This window comes from Orbicella faveolata, unplaced genomic scaffold (genome assembly GCF_042242905.1).
Source record: "Orbicella faveolata isolate gen_17 unplaced genomic scaffold, um_ofav_v1 contig_2, whole genome shotgun sequence".
Classification (NCBI taxonomy): Eukaryota; Metazoa; Cnidaria; class Anthozoa; order Scleractinia; family Merulinidae; genus Orbicella; species Orbicella faveolata.
Genome location: NW_028301547.1, coordinates 13382501 through 13394978, shown reverse-complemented (window position 1 = coordinate 13394978; position 12478 = coordinate 13382501). Strand labels below are relative to the sequence as shown.

The 12478-nt window shown below is 37.9% G+C and overlaps 1 protein-coding gene and 1 long non-coding RNA gene across 3 annotated transcripts in view; both read left to right on the top strand.

Annotated features, from left to right (window-relative positions):
* Window positions 1-12478, top strand: part of LOC110047789 (eukaryotic translation initiation factor 3 subunit D-like) — a 91770-nt gene that overhangs the window by 49187 nt on the left and 30105 nt on the right. For both annotated transcript variants that reach the window (XM_020753532.2, XM_089289678.1), the window contains 2 exons: window positions 2059-2188; window positions 12039-12178. In XM_020753532.2, coding sequence (XP_020609191.2) covers window positions 2059-2188; window positions 12039-12178 — 270 coding nt within the window. The remainder of the gene's footprint in view (window positions 1-2058; window positions 2189-12038; window positions 12179-12478) is intronic.
* On the top strand, window positions 2196-11129 carry LOC149112039 (uncharacterized). The gene is made up of 2 exons (XR_016207232.1): window positions 2196-3919; window positions 5430-11129. It is a non-coding gene; the product is annotated as an uncharacterized LOC149112039 (long non-coding RNA).

Below are 12478 nucleotides of genomic sequence, written 5' to 3'. Positions count from 1 at the left end.
GTTCCTTCTTCTAAATTTCGCTAACCTTGTAAACTTTCTTCTGAATTCTTATTTTTAAAGAATGAATTCTTATTTTTTGATGGCTCATTTATTATTAAGAAAGTAAAACCATATACCAATTCCACTTAAGTTTGTCCTATAAAAATCTGGAGGTGGGACATATCTCTTGTACTGTCACTCCCTGGAGACGTCAAATCTCCTCTTAGAGCAGCCCGGAAACTTATGTAAAATCGACAAGCCAAATAACCTTGTAAAGAATACTAGACTAATAAGTACAAGGAAAGAACCTTACTCGGGAGATCACAAAATACTTTAGACTAAGCTATTATATAATTGTCATGTATTTCAAAGCATTCCAGTGTCAATTCATAACTCATGCGGGTGTTTATCGTGATTCTAATTGTCAATATAACGTCTTTTCTTAACTCATTTCGGAGGAGATGAGGTGCTCTCCTTGTGGTATTGCCGGATTCCATGCTGAACACAGTACTTTATTTCTAAGATCACAGATTTTGAAGGCCACACTTGAAACTGACCGGCCAGAACGTACGATCGTGAATGCTTAGCTGAAGATCAGTTTTAGATCTCATCAAAGACATAAATTATATGCAACTTGAAATCGATGGAGCTCTCAAACTTTATCACAAAGGGCAATGGATGGGCTACGCTAAAGATGAAGAAGCCGTCGGAAAGTAAATGTAAGGGGAGGAAATCACTTACATTGTGTATATGACTAAAAATAGGAAAAAAATGAGAACCCAAAATACAGGGATTTTATTACTTGGTCATGCGTTCAGTAAGCTTAGCTTTGGTGATCGGAGAAGAATCGGTACTTTCCTTGTAGTAACCGTCTCGGACAAGGATTTGCGGTGTCACGTCTCCCGTATTCTCTGACAGTTGTGTTTTGCACTGTTTCTTAACATTGCCAGTATAGGCTGTGACTTCATTTTTTGCCTCTCTAGCTCGATACATATGCCCTATGTGCCGCGTGGCACAAAGGGAACAGTTAGTTAGCTCGATAATGATATATGGCCAACGGATTAAAAACTCAGTTTGGTGGCATCACAGTTTCCACTGTTTGCAGACGATCCATTTTCCAAGTTGAGTGGCTCACGGCCACTTTGATTCCTTTTTTGTAATAAGAAATGCAATTAAAATGAGAACTCTTCTAGCTATGCAACCAAGCTGAAAGAATTGGGATTAAGACTTCATTGTATTATACATGTAATAGAGCAATGAAACTCATTATCCCGAGACACCAATATTCAACCCCTTATTCTATTTCAAATGCATCTAGCGATAATTCTCTCATACTCTTTGCATTCCAATTCAGTGTTTTGCAGGTGTTGTGGGGTCAATTTACTTGACAAAATTGTTTTGGCACTGTTCTGACATAAATGGTACACGTGCGTAAAAACGTTGCTTGGCACAGATAAATTGTTGTGTAAACGACTTTTTTGTGAGCCAAGCCAAAATTTCACACGCTCGTTCTTACTGGATAGGTAGTCTAAGCACGGGTGAAATTTTGGCTTGACACCAATAAATTTTAATTATGTTTTTATGTATTAGGCATTAGGTGTTATGTATTATGTATCAGGTATTTTTAGCTGACAATTCTTTTTACCGTGGTTAAGTAAAGATTTTCTATCTAGAAATAAAGATTATCTGTGTATCCCGGTACATGTATCTTCGAAATACCGTTAACACAACTTAATTTATTTGTGCCCTTCCTTTTTTGTACGCGTACAATTTTTATCCGAGCCATGCGAAAATGTTTTTGTTGGGTAAATTGGCCTGTGGTCCTCACAGTCTTCGAGTGTAAAAAACCAACAATGTTTTTGGAGCAAGGGCAAAAACGTTTTTAGATTTTTATTGTTAACAGTCTCAAGACTTCTGCCACCCATTGGCGTATTAATCTACTTGTGTTATATAACTGAATTCCCTTGCTCCAGTGATTACAAGAGGTGATTGATGAACTAACTGTCAAGGAACGTTTAGTTGTCTTTGTGTAGTAGTTTATTTAAACTTTTCAGACTGAAGTGTGAAGTTCATTTGCAGGTATCGTAAGTGGAACCTTGGAGATGGAATTGAACTGATTGTGAGATGTGAACATGATGCCATGATGCTTGGCCCTAATGGAGAAGAATCTTTTATCAATATCAAGACCTTGAATGAATGGGATCCCAGGGTTTGTGTTGATTTGTATTCATGAAAAATGAAAATGTTTAAATTACATGGTCCAACATTTTGCTTTTGGAGGGAGAGGAGCTATGTAGGTGCTCTTGTCTGTTTATTGAGTTATTTTTTTGGTAAAAAAAATACTTCTTAGTCGGCGCGTCGGGTATGTTATGGACGGGTCAATGGATGAGTAAGTGAGTGAGAGATGTTTGTCACACCAATCAGATTGGATCTACTATAAACTGCCAATCAAATTTCTTGTTGTAAAGGTAAATGGTATGTGAGAACATTTGATCCCGACACAATTTAGAACGGCCATATTTATTCTTCTATAAAAGAGGAGGAAGTATTCCTATATTGGGCTTACTTCGACATTTTCTGTGCAGGGTTAGGCTGAGGATTTTAGTTACGAACGAGATGAGCCTTGAGGTTTGAAACAGTTCGTGAGTTCGTAGTATGAAAATGCAACAAGATGTTTTTATTTTTGGCTACAAAGGTAACTTGATACTTTTGTTTTTCACAAGGAGTAAATTCAATTAGAGGTCACGAATCTTCGCTTCTCGTTCTTAGGACATGTTTTAGAGGAGACGAGACTATTTAGGTTTGAAACAGTTCTAACGTTTACAATAGTAAGTGCAGGTGACGATTGTTTTGTTCTTGTTGCATGCAAATATAAAGAGATACTTTTATTTTTTAGTTACAAAGGGTAATTTGACACTCTTGTTTTTCACAAGAGAGTAAATTCAATTAGAGCTGACGAATCGTCACCACTTGTTCCCACGAGATGTTTGCTATCTTTAGTTACAAATGGTAACTTAACACTTCTGTTTTTCATATGGGAGGAAATTCAATTAGAGCTTACAAGTTATCGGCTATTGTTCTCAGGATATTAAACAAAAAAAAGCTTTCATTTCTGGACGGTTTTTACGTCTCTGCAGTTGTAGTTCGTTTTTATTTGATGGGTATTTTATGACATTCTTTTCAGTCCGATATTTTTAAAGGTAAAAAGTATCAAAACTGCTCAAATGTTCTTTGAATACTGCGTGGCACCAAGTTAAAGTGCAATTTAATTAAATCAGACTTTCAATGTGTCAGAGAGGTTTTTTTCTCTTTCTTTCAATTTTTGGTGAAGAAGTGTTGTTGTGTTGTGTTGTGTAAAAAGGGTAAACTTACGACTCGTATAAAATGCGAAAAGGTCTCTTTACTAGAGTATTTTTGAGCAAAAATTCCTCTTGGGGATTGGAAGGGCTATGTGATCGGTGAGTGAGGGAGTTATGCATGTGCACGTGTCACACCAATCACAGTGTGGGTTTTATCAAAGAGCGAATCAAAGAAAAAAATAAGATGGTATCTACATTAATCTGGACACGTGTCAGATTACCGTAGTTTGTTCAGTCAAACATCTTATGGCTTACTATTTAGCTATCTTACCATTACCGATGTAACATCGTACGTGCATCATAAATTCCCAGTTTCTTTCTTGCTATACACCGCAACCAAAATAACTTGTCGAATTAACCAAATCATTACTGTAAACAGCTCCATGAATGCTCCTATCTCCGAAACTTCACAAAAAAAAAATAACTCTTGCACGCCTTGCGTGCCTATGTTTAACGAGTGATATCGTAGCTAGAATGAGTTATAGCAGTTAGTTGTGGAAGAAGTAATTCACTCTCTTGGTCAGTTGGTCTGTCATTAACCGCGCGGCCATGGGCCGAGCGCGGTTCATGGTTTACCCGTGGTTTTTAGTGCAGAGTGCACTATTGGGATGGTTATGGGGGTTGCCTGCCGCTAAGGAACTAAGGCTCTATGGCGCTAAGGTGTAAACTTTAATGTTTGTTTAATTAATTAATTTCAATTAATTAATTAGTCTAGAGGCAAGGAAGTAATGGGAGTAGGGTGGGAAAGGTACATGTGTACTCTACGTTAAACACATTCCATCGCCGTCGCTAAACTTTGAACATCGCAAAGCTATATATTTGTTTCAGGTAACCCCTTGCTCTCCTTGTGGTACCATTCTCCTTAGAACAAAACTAATTTGCCCTAAACGCATGCGTAGATTAGTTAGGGTTCGTGGCTTCTATATTAGGTGAAGGATACATTGCATACGGAATCACGCACAAATGTTGAGTGGTTTTCCTTATGGTAGAGCTCAACATGTAAGACGCGTGCGTTCTAGCATTGTTAGTGTTATACACTATCTTTACACGCAGTATTTTATATATCGTGTCATGTGACCAAGGACGGCAGTTATTTTTCAGGTAGCGCCAGTTGTCCCTTTTTATTGCAAAAGTGAAACGTTACTGTGGCTGCGTAGCTTTTAGAATTACAAACAGGTCGGTTCAACAGATATCATCTGCTGTTTTCAATCTACAATAGTGTGCTTGTCAGAGTTCAAATATATTGCTTCTCCTTAGCGACTTGTTTATTTCTTGCCTTAATTGTGTCTGTAAGAGAGACCAAAAAGTTCTCAAGTTAGTGGCGTTAATACTCCGCAAATTGTGAATTTGTAACAAAAGAAACCAGGAAAATGCTCAAATATTGCTGCAGACGCCGTGGCACCTAATGAAAGCGCAAATTAATTTAATCAGTCTTTGAGGAGACTCATTCATATCGGCCAAGTAGCGCTGTTTATCTTCAATACTTTTCGTTGAAAAGCTTCTCAGCCATCAATATCGTTGTGTGTTAATTTTGAATTGTTTTATTGTTAACAACAAAGGTGGCAACAGAAAAAGAAAGTGGTATTTCGTGACTATCTGATAATTAAATTAGTTCTTGTTCATCGGTAAAAATTTGCATTTTTAGTAAAACATCGTCTCTGCTCCGTTTCTTCATCACTACATCAGACATTTAACTTTCTTTCATTTATCTCCAAAAAACAAGGACATCTTCCGTATGTTTTGGAGAAAACAGGGGTTTCATATTACATGGCTTTGCGAGGAAAACAAAAGTATCAAGTTACAAAGTTGGCGTGAAGAGCTAAATTGTCACGTTTGCTGCTTCAGCGTATTGTTGAATTTAAAATGAATGAAAATCAACTTAAAGCACCAGTAGTAATTAATTTGTGCGTAATGTTTGGACCTTGAATGAAAATACAACCTTGAAACATACACACTGCAAAGGGGAAAGGCCGTAGCAGACTACCAAGGTAGACACAAACCGGAAGTGAACCGAGCAGGGGTGAGTACTTATGGGACTACTGTACCAGAGCTATCAATTGCGCTCTGCACTATCTGAGATTGTCTCACTAGTTTTTTTTTTCGACTTCTGTGCGAGCAGACCCAAGCTTCCACTCGGCCAAATTTTGAGTCACGCAACCTGTGATGTTTACTCGCCAAAAGCTGTTGAAACATTCATAAATCTCATCTCAAAATTAAAAACCCAGCGCTCGTCAAAAATTATATTTTTTCACCAGAAAGTTAGCTCGGAACATATACATATTTATATTCGTTTGAATCGTCGATGAAATGACCTTTTCCGGATATTTTTTCCTTCGGGGTCAACAAAAACCTCCGATTACAAAATCACGCCGAACCGACACGTTGCAAAAAAATCTCTTCAAAATCCTGACTTCGAAGCGATATAACACTTCAGCGCTAATAGCTACCACACATCGGCAGACGGTAAATCTATTCCTTAACAATCCAGCTTTATCATGTTAAAATTTCAGCGAAATCGAACAAAACCAGAATTAATTAGAATTTTTTTGTGACCTCACTCCCCAGACTTGACCTAACAAAGGAAGCCACGGTCGCCCATAGCAACCGAAAAACACAAACACAACAAAGCCGACGTTTCGGCCAGAAAACTCCAGAATTATCGCCTGAGAGCTTAAACTTGAATGGGAACAGCTTACTTCTGGATAAATTCAGCCTTAGAAGCCAGCAACTGGTCCCAAATTACTTTCTGTATCCTTACAAATGTCCTGATTTCCATCTCCGAAAGATTTTGCCCCAATTTTGAGCAAATAAACATTTCGCCGGCGGCGACCACCATTACAGTGGCTTGCATACTAAATTAGCTAACTTAACAAAATTCTCCTGAGGGGGGGATATGACAAATTTGGTGAGAATCAAAAGTAACGCCAATTTTCTGTCACGTTTTCAATCTGTGGTCACTGGAGTGACCAAAATCGATACATCGGTCGGGATAGAGTTTTATTATTAAATTGTATGACTTGTGTGACTACTTTGCTAGCCCTTTACTCGTGGAAAACACCAATTAAATTTAATCATGATTTTTAAGAAAGACAGCTGTTGTTAATAGTGTTATTATTGTGTCATTCATATCGCTCATGCCCATATATATCCCGAAGAAAGTTCTAGATTAAGACCATTACGCCATCGGAGATTTGTCAACGGCTACCACTGATGGTGCAATAATACAGTTTGTGTTGATCAAGTGATGTGATGTCTACAGTAAGAAAAGAATCATCAATGACTGCTTTGGAATGTGCACTGCGTTCCGACGGTAGTGCTAAGCGAACCGTTAAATTTTAAAAGCGCGGTTATAAGATCTAACAGATCTTCTTGTTCGAACATGATCTAGCGCTACAGCCCTCTGCGGTAAGTTAGGATGGGATACTCTCTATATCAGAAGGAAAAAGCAAAAATTGAAATTATGTTTAAAACTATGAATGTTCAGACTCTGGACTACCAGAAAGGCCTTTTTAAACCCCTCAGCACGAATTATGGACGTAGAAATATTGAAAACAAACTAGCTCTGCCCAAGCACCATTCGTTTGTTGAATAGCCCTCTGTCTAACGTCAGACAGAGCCATTAGATCTTTTATTAACTTTAAAAATGAGATCAATCACCTAATGTCCTCCTTGTACTCCCACAGGGCAAACATTTAAACAATTTGTTTTTCTTTATCTCTATCTTGTAATATAACTAATTTTTCTACCGTGTTTAAATAAAACGTATATATGTACTATGTATGTACGAAGGCACTGGCATCTAGGGAACTGAGGTCGCTATTTGTTCTTGATTTCGTTTCAAGTTTGGCACTTCTTCCCTGTCTTCCACTTGTCCCTTTCTAAAAGTGCGACTTCTTCCGTGTCTTCTTCTTCGGGCTCCAAATTTGGTGGCAGAACCCTTTTCTTTGTCTGCAACCGAGAAGGCAGTGGAAACTACGCGTTCTATCCTTCAAAGGAGCTAGCTCAGTCACGGCATTTCGAGTTGTTTTAGCCACTTGCAAAATTACCTTTAAATTGAAGGAAACCTGAAAATAGTTGTTTACTAAGATAGGAAAACACCATGAAAGAGACAATAATAATGATGGTTAAGGATGGAGAAGATTAACACGGAATGCAAACGACGAACTTGAAACATTTAGGCTAAACTTTTCAAGATGCGCAAACCGTGAAGCAGCTCCGTGAAGTTGATCAAGATCCTCATGTCCATAGCTACTCCTTTGCTGCAGACTCCATGTGTTTTAGATTACGCATGTGACTGGGAAGTATTCACTGAAAATGTCCCTGGTATTCCAGGACGATCGCAGGAGCATCAAGCAAGCTCCGACTGTGGAATCGTTTCATACGTCTTAAACTGTTAAAATATGTATCGATTGCGACTTCAGGACGTTTGTGCGAAAATGTTCTACTCTATAGATTTTCTTCAAACTTCTACTGCGGACAGATAATCTAATGGGCGTCACGGACTTCCTCCAGGGTTTTTAGCTTAAAATAACAAAGATGAATCAACGGAGACAAACTATCCTAGTGCATTTAATATTTTGTATAAGTTAATCTGTTGCGTTAATAATTCCAAATGTTGCCAACGTTTTCACAAAACTTAACCCTTCAAGAGGTATTTGAAACTGCCGCACAGACAAACGAAGAGCTACATTGTAAGAAGAATGGAATTCGGTGGTGCATTTTGCAAAACATTCAAACTTCTCATCGATATATTTTCTTCATTTTTTCGTTAAACGTAGAAAATCGGTAGAGAAAATAATCCATCAATGATCCAGGCAAAGTTATAGCAATGGCCATGTGCCCTATCATTGTTCATTTTATTACTTAGGGCGCGCTCGATGCATGACGTGGCGTGTGAATTTATCTGCGCAGTAAGGATGCGCAGAAACAATTAGCGCTAACGTCCATAAAACTGGGAAACGGATTCTTTACAGGTTTTTTCCGATGGTATTGTAATAACTGTAAGACTTTCATCATCAATACTGGTGCAATGAGATGAAAATAGCCATCAGTTGATTTTTGCGGGCTGCCGGCCCTTTAATGACACCCCTGTCAAAAATACGTAATGCAGTGATGTAGGATGCTCTTCATTTCAGCTGCTTTTTCTGTACAAGAAAACATACGTCTCTGTTTACAACACAGTTCGACGGAAACGTCTGTGATTGTGAGTTACAAAATTGTTTTCAATTTGGAAAATGATGACTTAAATGCACGCATGACGATACGTTTTTATTTTACAAAGGAATAAATTGCATGACTAGGATAAAAATAGGTCCGCAATGCGAACATGTGTCTAGTGCAGGGTGGATACTGAAAATTGATAGTTTACATGCAGATTTTGTTATGTCCTGAGAAATTTCTTGTGACTAATGTAATTGTGGGTTGTAAATATATCTTTGTATTTTGCCGTTTTGTAATTCCTGTTATTGGGTTGAAAAGCTTTAGAATTAGTGTAGTGTTGTATGCCCCATGCAGGCGTAAGAAATTGTTTTATCAGTATTGATATTTTCTTATACGAAGTGGAGTATCAGGTGTTTCTTTCTGCCTCTTTTATACTTCGTTGCTTTTTCATTTCATCGTTATTTTCCTTCGCCCTCACTAATTTTTCCAGGGCACCATAGCACGAATATTTCCCAAAATGAACTAACGTACATCCAACGAGAAACAGGTATGTCAGGATAAATTTTTATGCAAAGTAGAGTATCAGCTGTTTCTTTCTGCCATTTTTATACTTTGTTGCCTTTTTATTTTGTCGTAATTTTCCCTCACGCTCGCTAATTTTTCCTGAGTGCCATAGCATGAATATGTCTCAAAATGAACTAACATACACATGGAAACAGGTATGTCAGAAAAAATGGTGAAGCACTAGCATTAGGAAACATTTCTGACTGGTTCTACCGAGAGGAATACCAGCAACGAGGTTCACCTCACATTCACATGCTTATGTGGTTAGAAAATGCACCAGGTATTTGGAGTTGATGATGATGCTATTGTTACGGAGTTTATTGATAACATTATTTGTTGTCAATTGCCAGTTAATGACCTGGAACTCCAAAAGCTGGTTGATAGGTTGATTCGCAGGCATTCTCATACCTATAGAAAGAAATCAAAGAATGAATGTTGATTTAATTACCCAAAACCACCTATGAGGGCAACTGAAATACTTTATCCGTTAGAGAATAATACACCTCGACCCAACATAAAACAACACAAAGACACTTGGAAATCTCTTAAAAGAATAAATGATATGAAAGAAGATGAATGTATTACATTTGAGGAACTGCTTCTGAAGTTAAAAGTTACTGAAAGTGACTATAAATTGGCTACATAATCAGCATCTGACTCTCCAACCATATTTTTAACACGACAACCAAATGAATTAAGGATCAATAATTACAATGTTACTTGTCTTAAAGAATGGGGAGCAAATATGGATATCCAGTTTGTATCCAGTTAGGGCCGAGATCGATCTAAAGCTGGAAAGTATCTTTTAAAGTATTTCAGTCCTCCACATTGACGAGAACTTCGAAAGCCGTGGCATAGTAAAAAAGTATCCCTTAAGAAAAACATAATAAAGGTTAATAAAAGATAGAAAGCGCTGGTTTACTCACCACGACACCTTCTGTGAAACAGCGTGAAAACAAAATATGTCTTGGTCTCTAGATCTCTTCACGAAGACTCACTATGTCTTAAAAGGACGGTAATGTTCGTAATGACGCTAATCTCGGATGAAGTGACGCTATGAAATAAACCGCGTAAAGCAAAAATATTCACCCTTGTCGAACTCTTCAACTAAGAACCACGCTGCTTAGAATTTCAAGTAACGCTAATTTTCGTAATACGAAGATTCTGCGACGTCAATATTCGTTGGAAGAGGATTGATCCAAATATTTGCTTTGACTGCTCGGGCACCCGCTCGAGGAGACTAACGAGTAACGGCGACATATCGATTTGGTTACGCTTTTCACTTGAGGAGAGGAGAATTCGTTGAAACTATTGGAGCGTAACGTCACATTTCGCCGTATATGAAGTAGTTAGCTATCTTTTATCGCTTTGACATTGTGTCTTGTGCTTTCGAACTTACAACTAAAGAACAAAGACAGGCACAAGAGAACAAAAAGGAAAACAAAGCCTGTACATGATGTCTCCTTCATTAGATTTAGTCCTCAAAAGCTACACACTGCAAGTTTATCAATACTTGTGGTGACCACATATTTGAGGAACAGTAACATCTAGATCTTTTCGCATGCCTGGGTCGTTTACCAGCTGGGTGTGATGTACAATCCAGACACATTGATTGCATTATCATTTAAAATGAAATGACATGTAATGTTAACATTTTTCAGTCTTTCTTTGTTTTAAAATTTGAAAAGTTCGGAAAATGTAAAAAAATGTAATGCTCATTGTCAGTTACTGGTATCCTTAGCATAACATTCACATTTTTAACATACGAAGTGGCAGTATTCAAGGCTAGATGTTGGCAGTTAGCAGTTGCTGGTTGCTTGTGACTCCTAAGATCTCAGTTTCTTCTTTCTTTGTATCCTTGTCAAAAAGGATAAAGCAAAATCTCAGAACATGTTATTCTTTATGTATAATAGATCAGTAACCCTTTTTAGTAACCTATTTAACCAGCCTAGTTGAAGGTGGTAAAGTGGGGGTGGGTGGGTGGGGGGACTGGGGGGTGTCTAGAATACGTTTCATGAAGAATAACAAAGGTCCATTCACAACAACAGCAACAACAACATTTATTTACCAACAAATGAAATTAAGAAGAAGAAGAATACATTAATTTGAAGCTTACAAATATGGTATTAGCTGCCTATAACAACCATACGACTGAAAAAAATAAGCAGCTATGTATAGGATACAATTAAAGTTCACAGTTAATGGAAAGTAAGATACTGATTTCACGTTTCACGAGAGAGGGGAACATTTTTCACACGAACTTACGAAACTGATAGGTTGTGAAACTTAATGTCCAAAGCACAGTCTTGCTGGACGCAGCACAAAGAAGACTACATTCCACCAATTGGCTTTCATGGTTATCCAATGTTTATCACGCTAACCCAAAAGTAACAGAAGACATAATCAAATAATCAAAGAATCAATCTGGCCTAGTCCAGCACCGGAAGTCCGCGATTCCCGGACTTCCCGTCACTCTGCTCATGCTCAGAGTCAATTCTGACAAATCTGATTGGCTGAGAATACGAAAGAAATACTCTGCGCACGCGCAGAAAATTGGATCCAGCCAGAGGTCGTGATTCTTGGTGCTGACCAAAAGAAGCGCGGCTTCTGGGGATGAGAATGACACTTATTTCTAATTTCACGGAAATGATTGTTTTTTGGAAATCACTGTGCACGGCTACTGACATATCACTATTAACAAGAAAAAGAACTACTGATTTATAAAAATACCCTTTACCACCCACTTGGTTGACTTAGCTGACCTGGAACTGTTCCATTTCTATTTTTTTTCACAAGCCAGCAATAGAAGCCTCGAAAGTAAATTGTGAAGTAGTTTATGTCCTTATGGCAAACAAGCTGACATCAGAATTTTTCTGTGCTTTGGAAGACTATGTCCGCTCCCCCTCGATGGCAAGAGTGTCACTGTGTTTATGTTAGATTACTCAGTTTAGTGTTTGACTATGGTATTTTCTTCAGGCAATTGGTGTTGATTGGCGTCAGAAGCTAGACTCACAGCGGGGTGCTGTACTAGCAACAGAACTGAGAAATAACAGCTGTAAACTGGCTAAGTGGACTGTTAGTTCTATACTAGCTGGATCAGAGTACCTCAAACTAGGGTAAGACAGATTTTTTGTAGGGGTAGGGGAATACTTTACATGATTGTGTCTTAATTCTTGATTTTGACTAAATATGGTTCGTTTTCTTTGAGATAATTACTATTTTTTTTATTTACTTAGGCAGTAATACTTATTGTCAAGGGATAAATTGAAACCAACCTGTACAGAGAGTACGTAATATAGTCCAGATCAAAAACCTAACTACAACAGGGCAGGAAAAAACTCGGGTCTGATTGCCCGGGAAAGTAAATTTTACTCTTGGGCAAGTGAAAATAGAAGTTCAGTGTCCACTGAACAAGT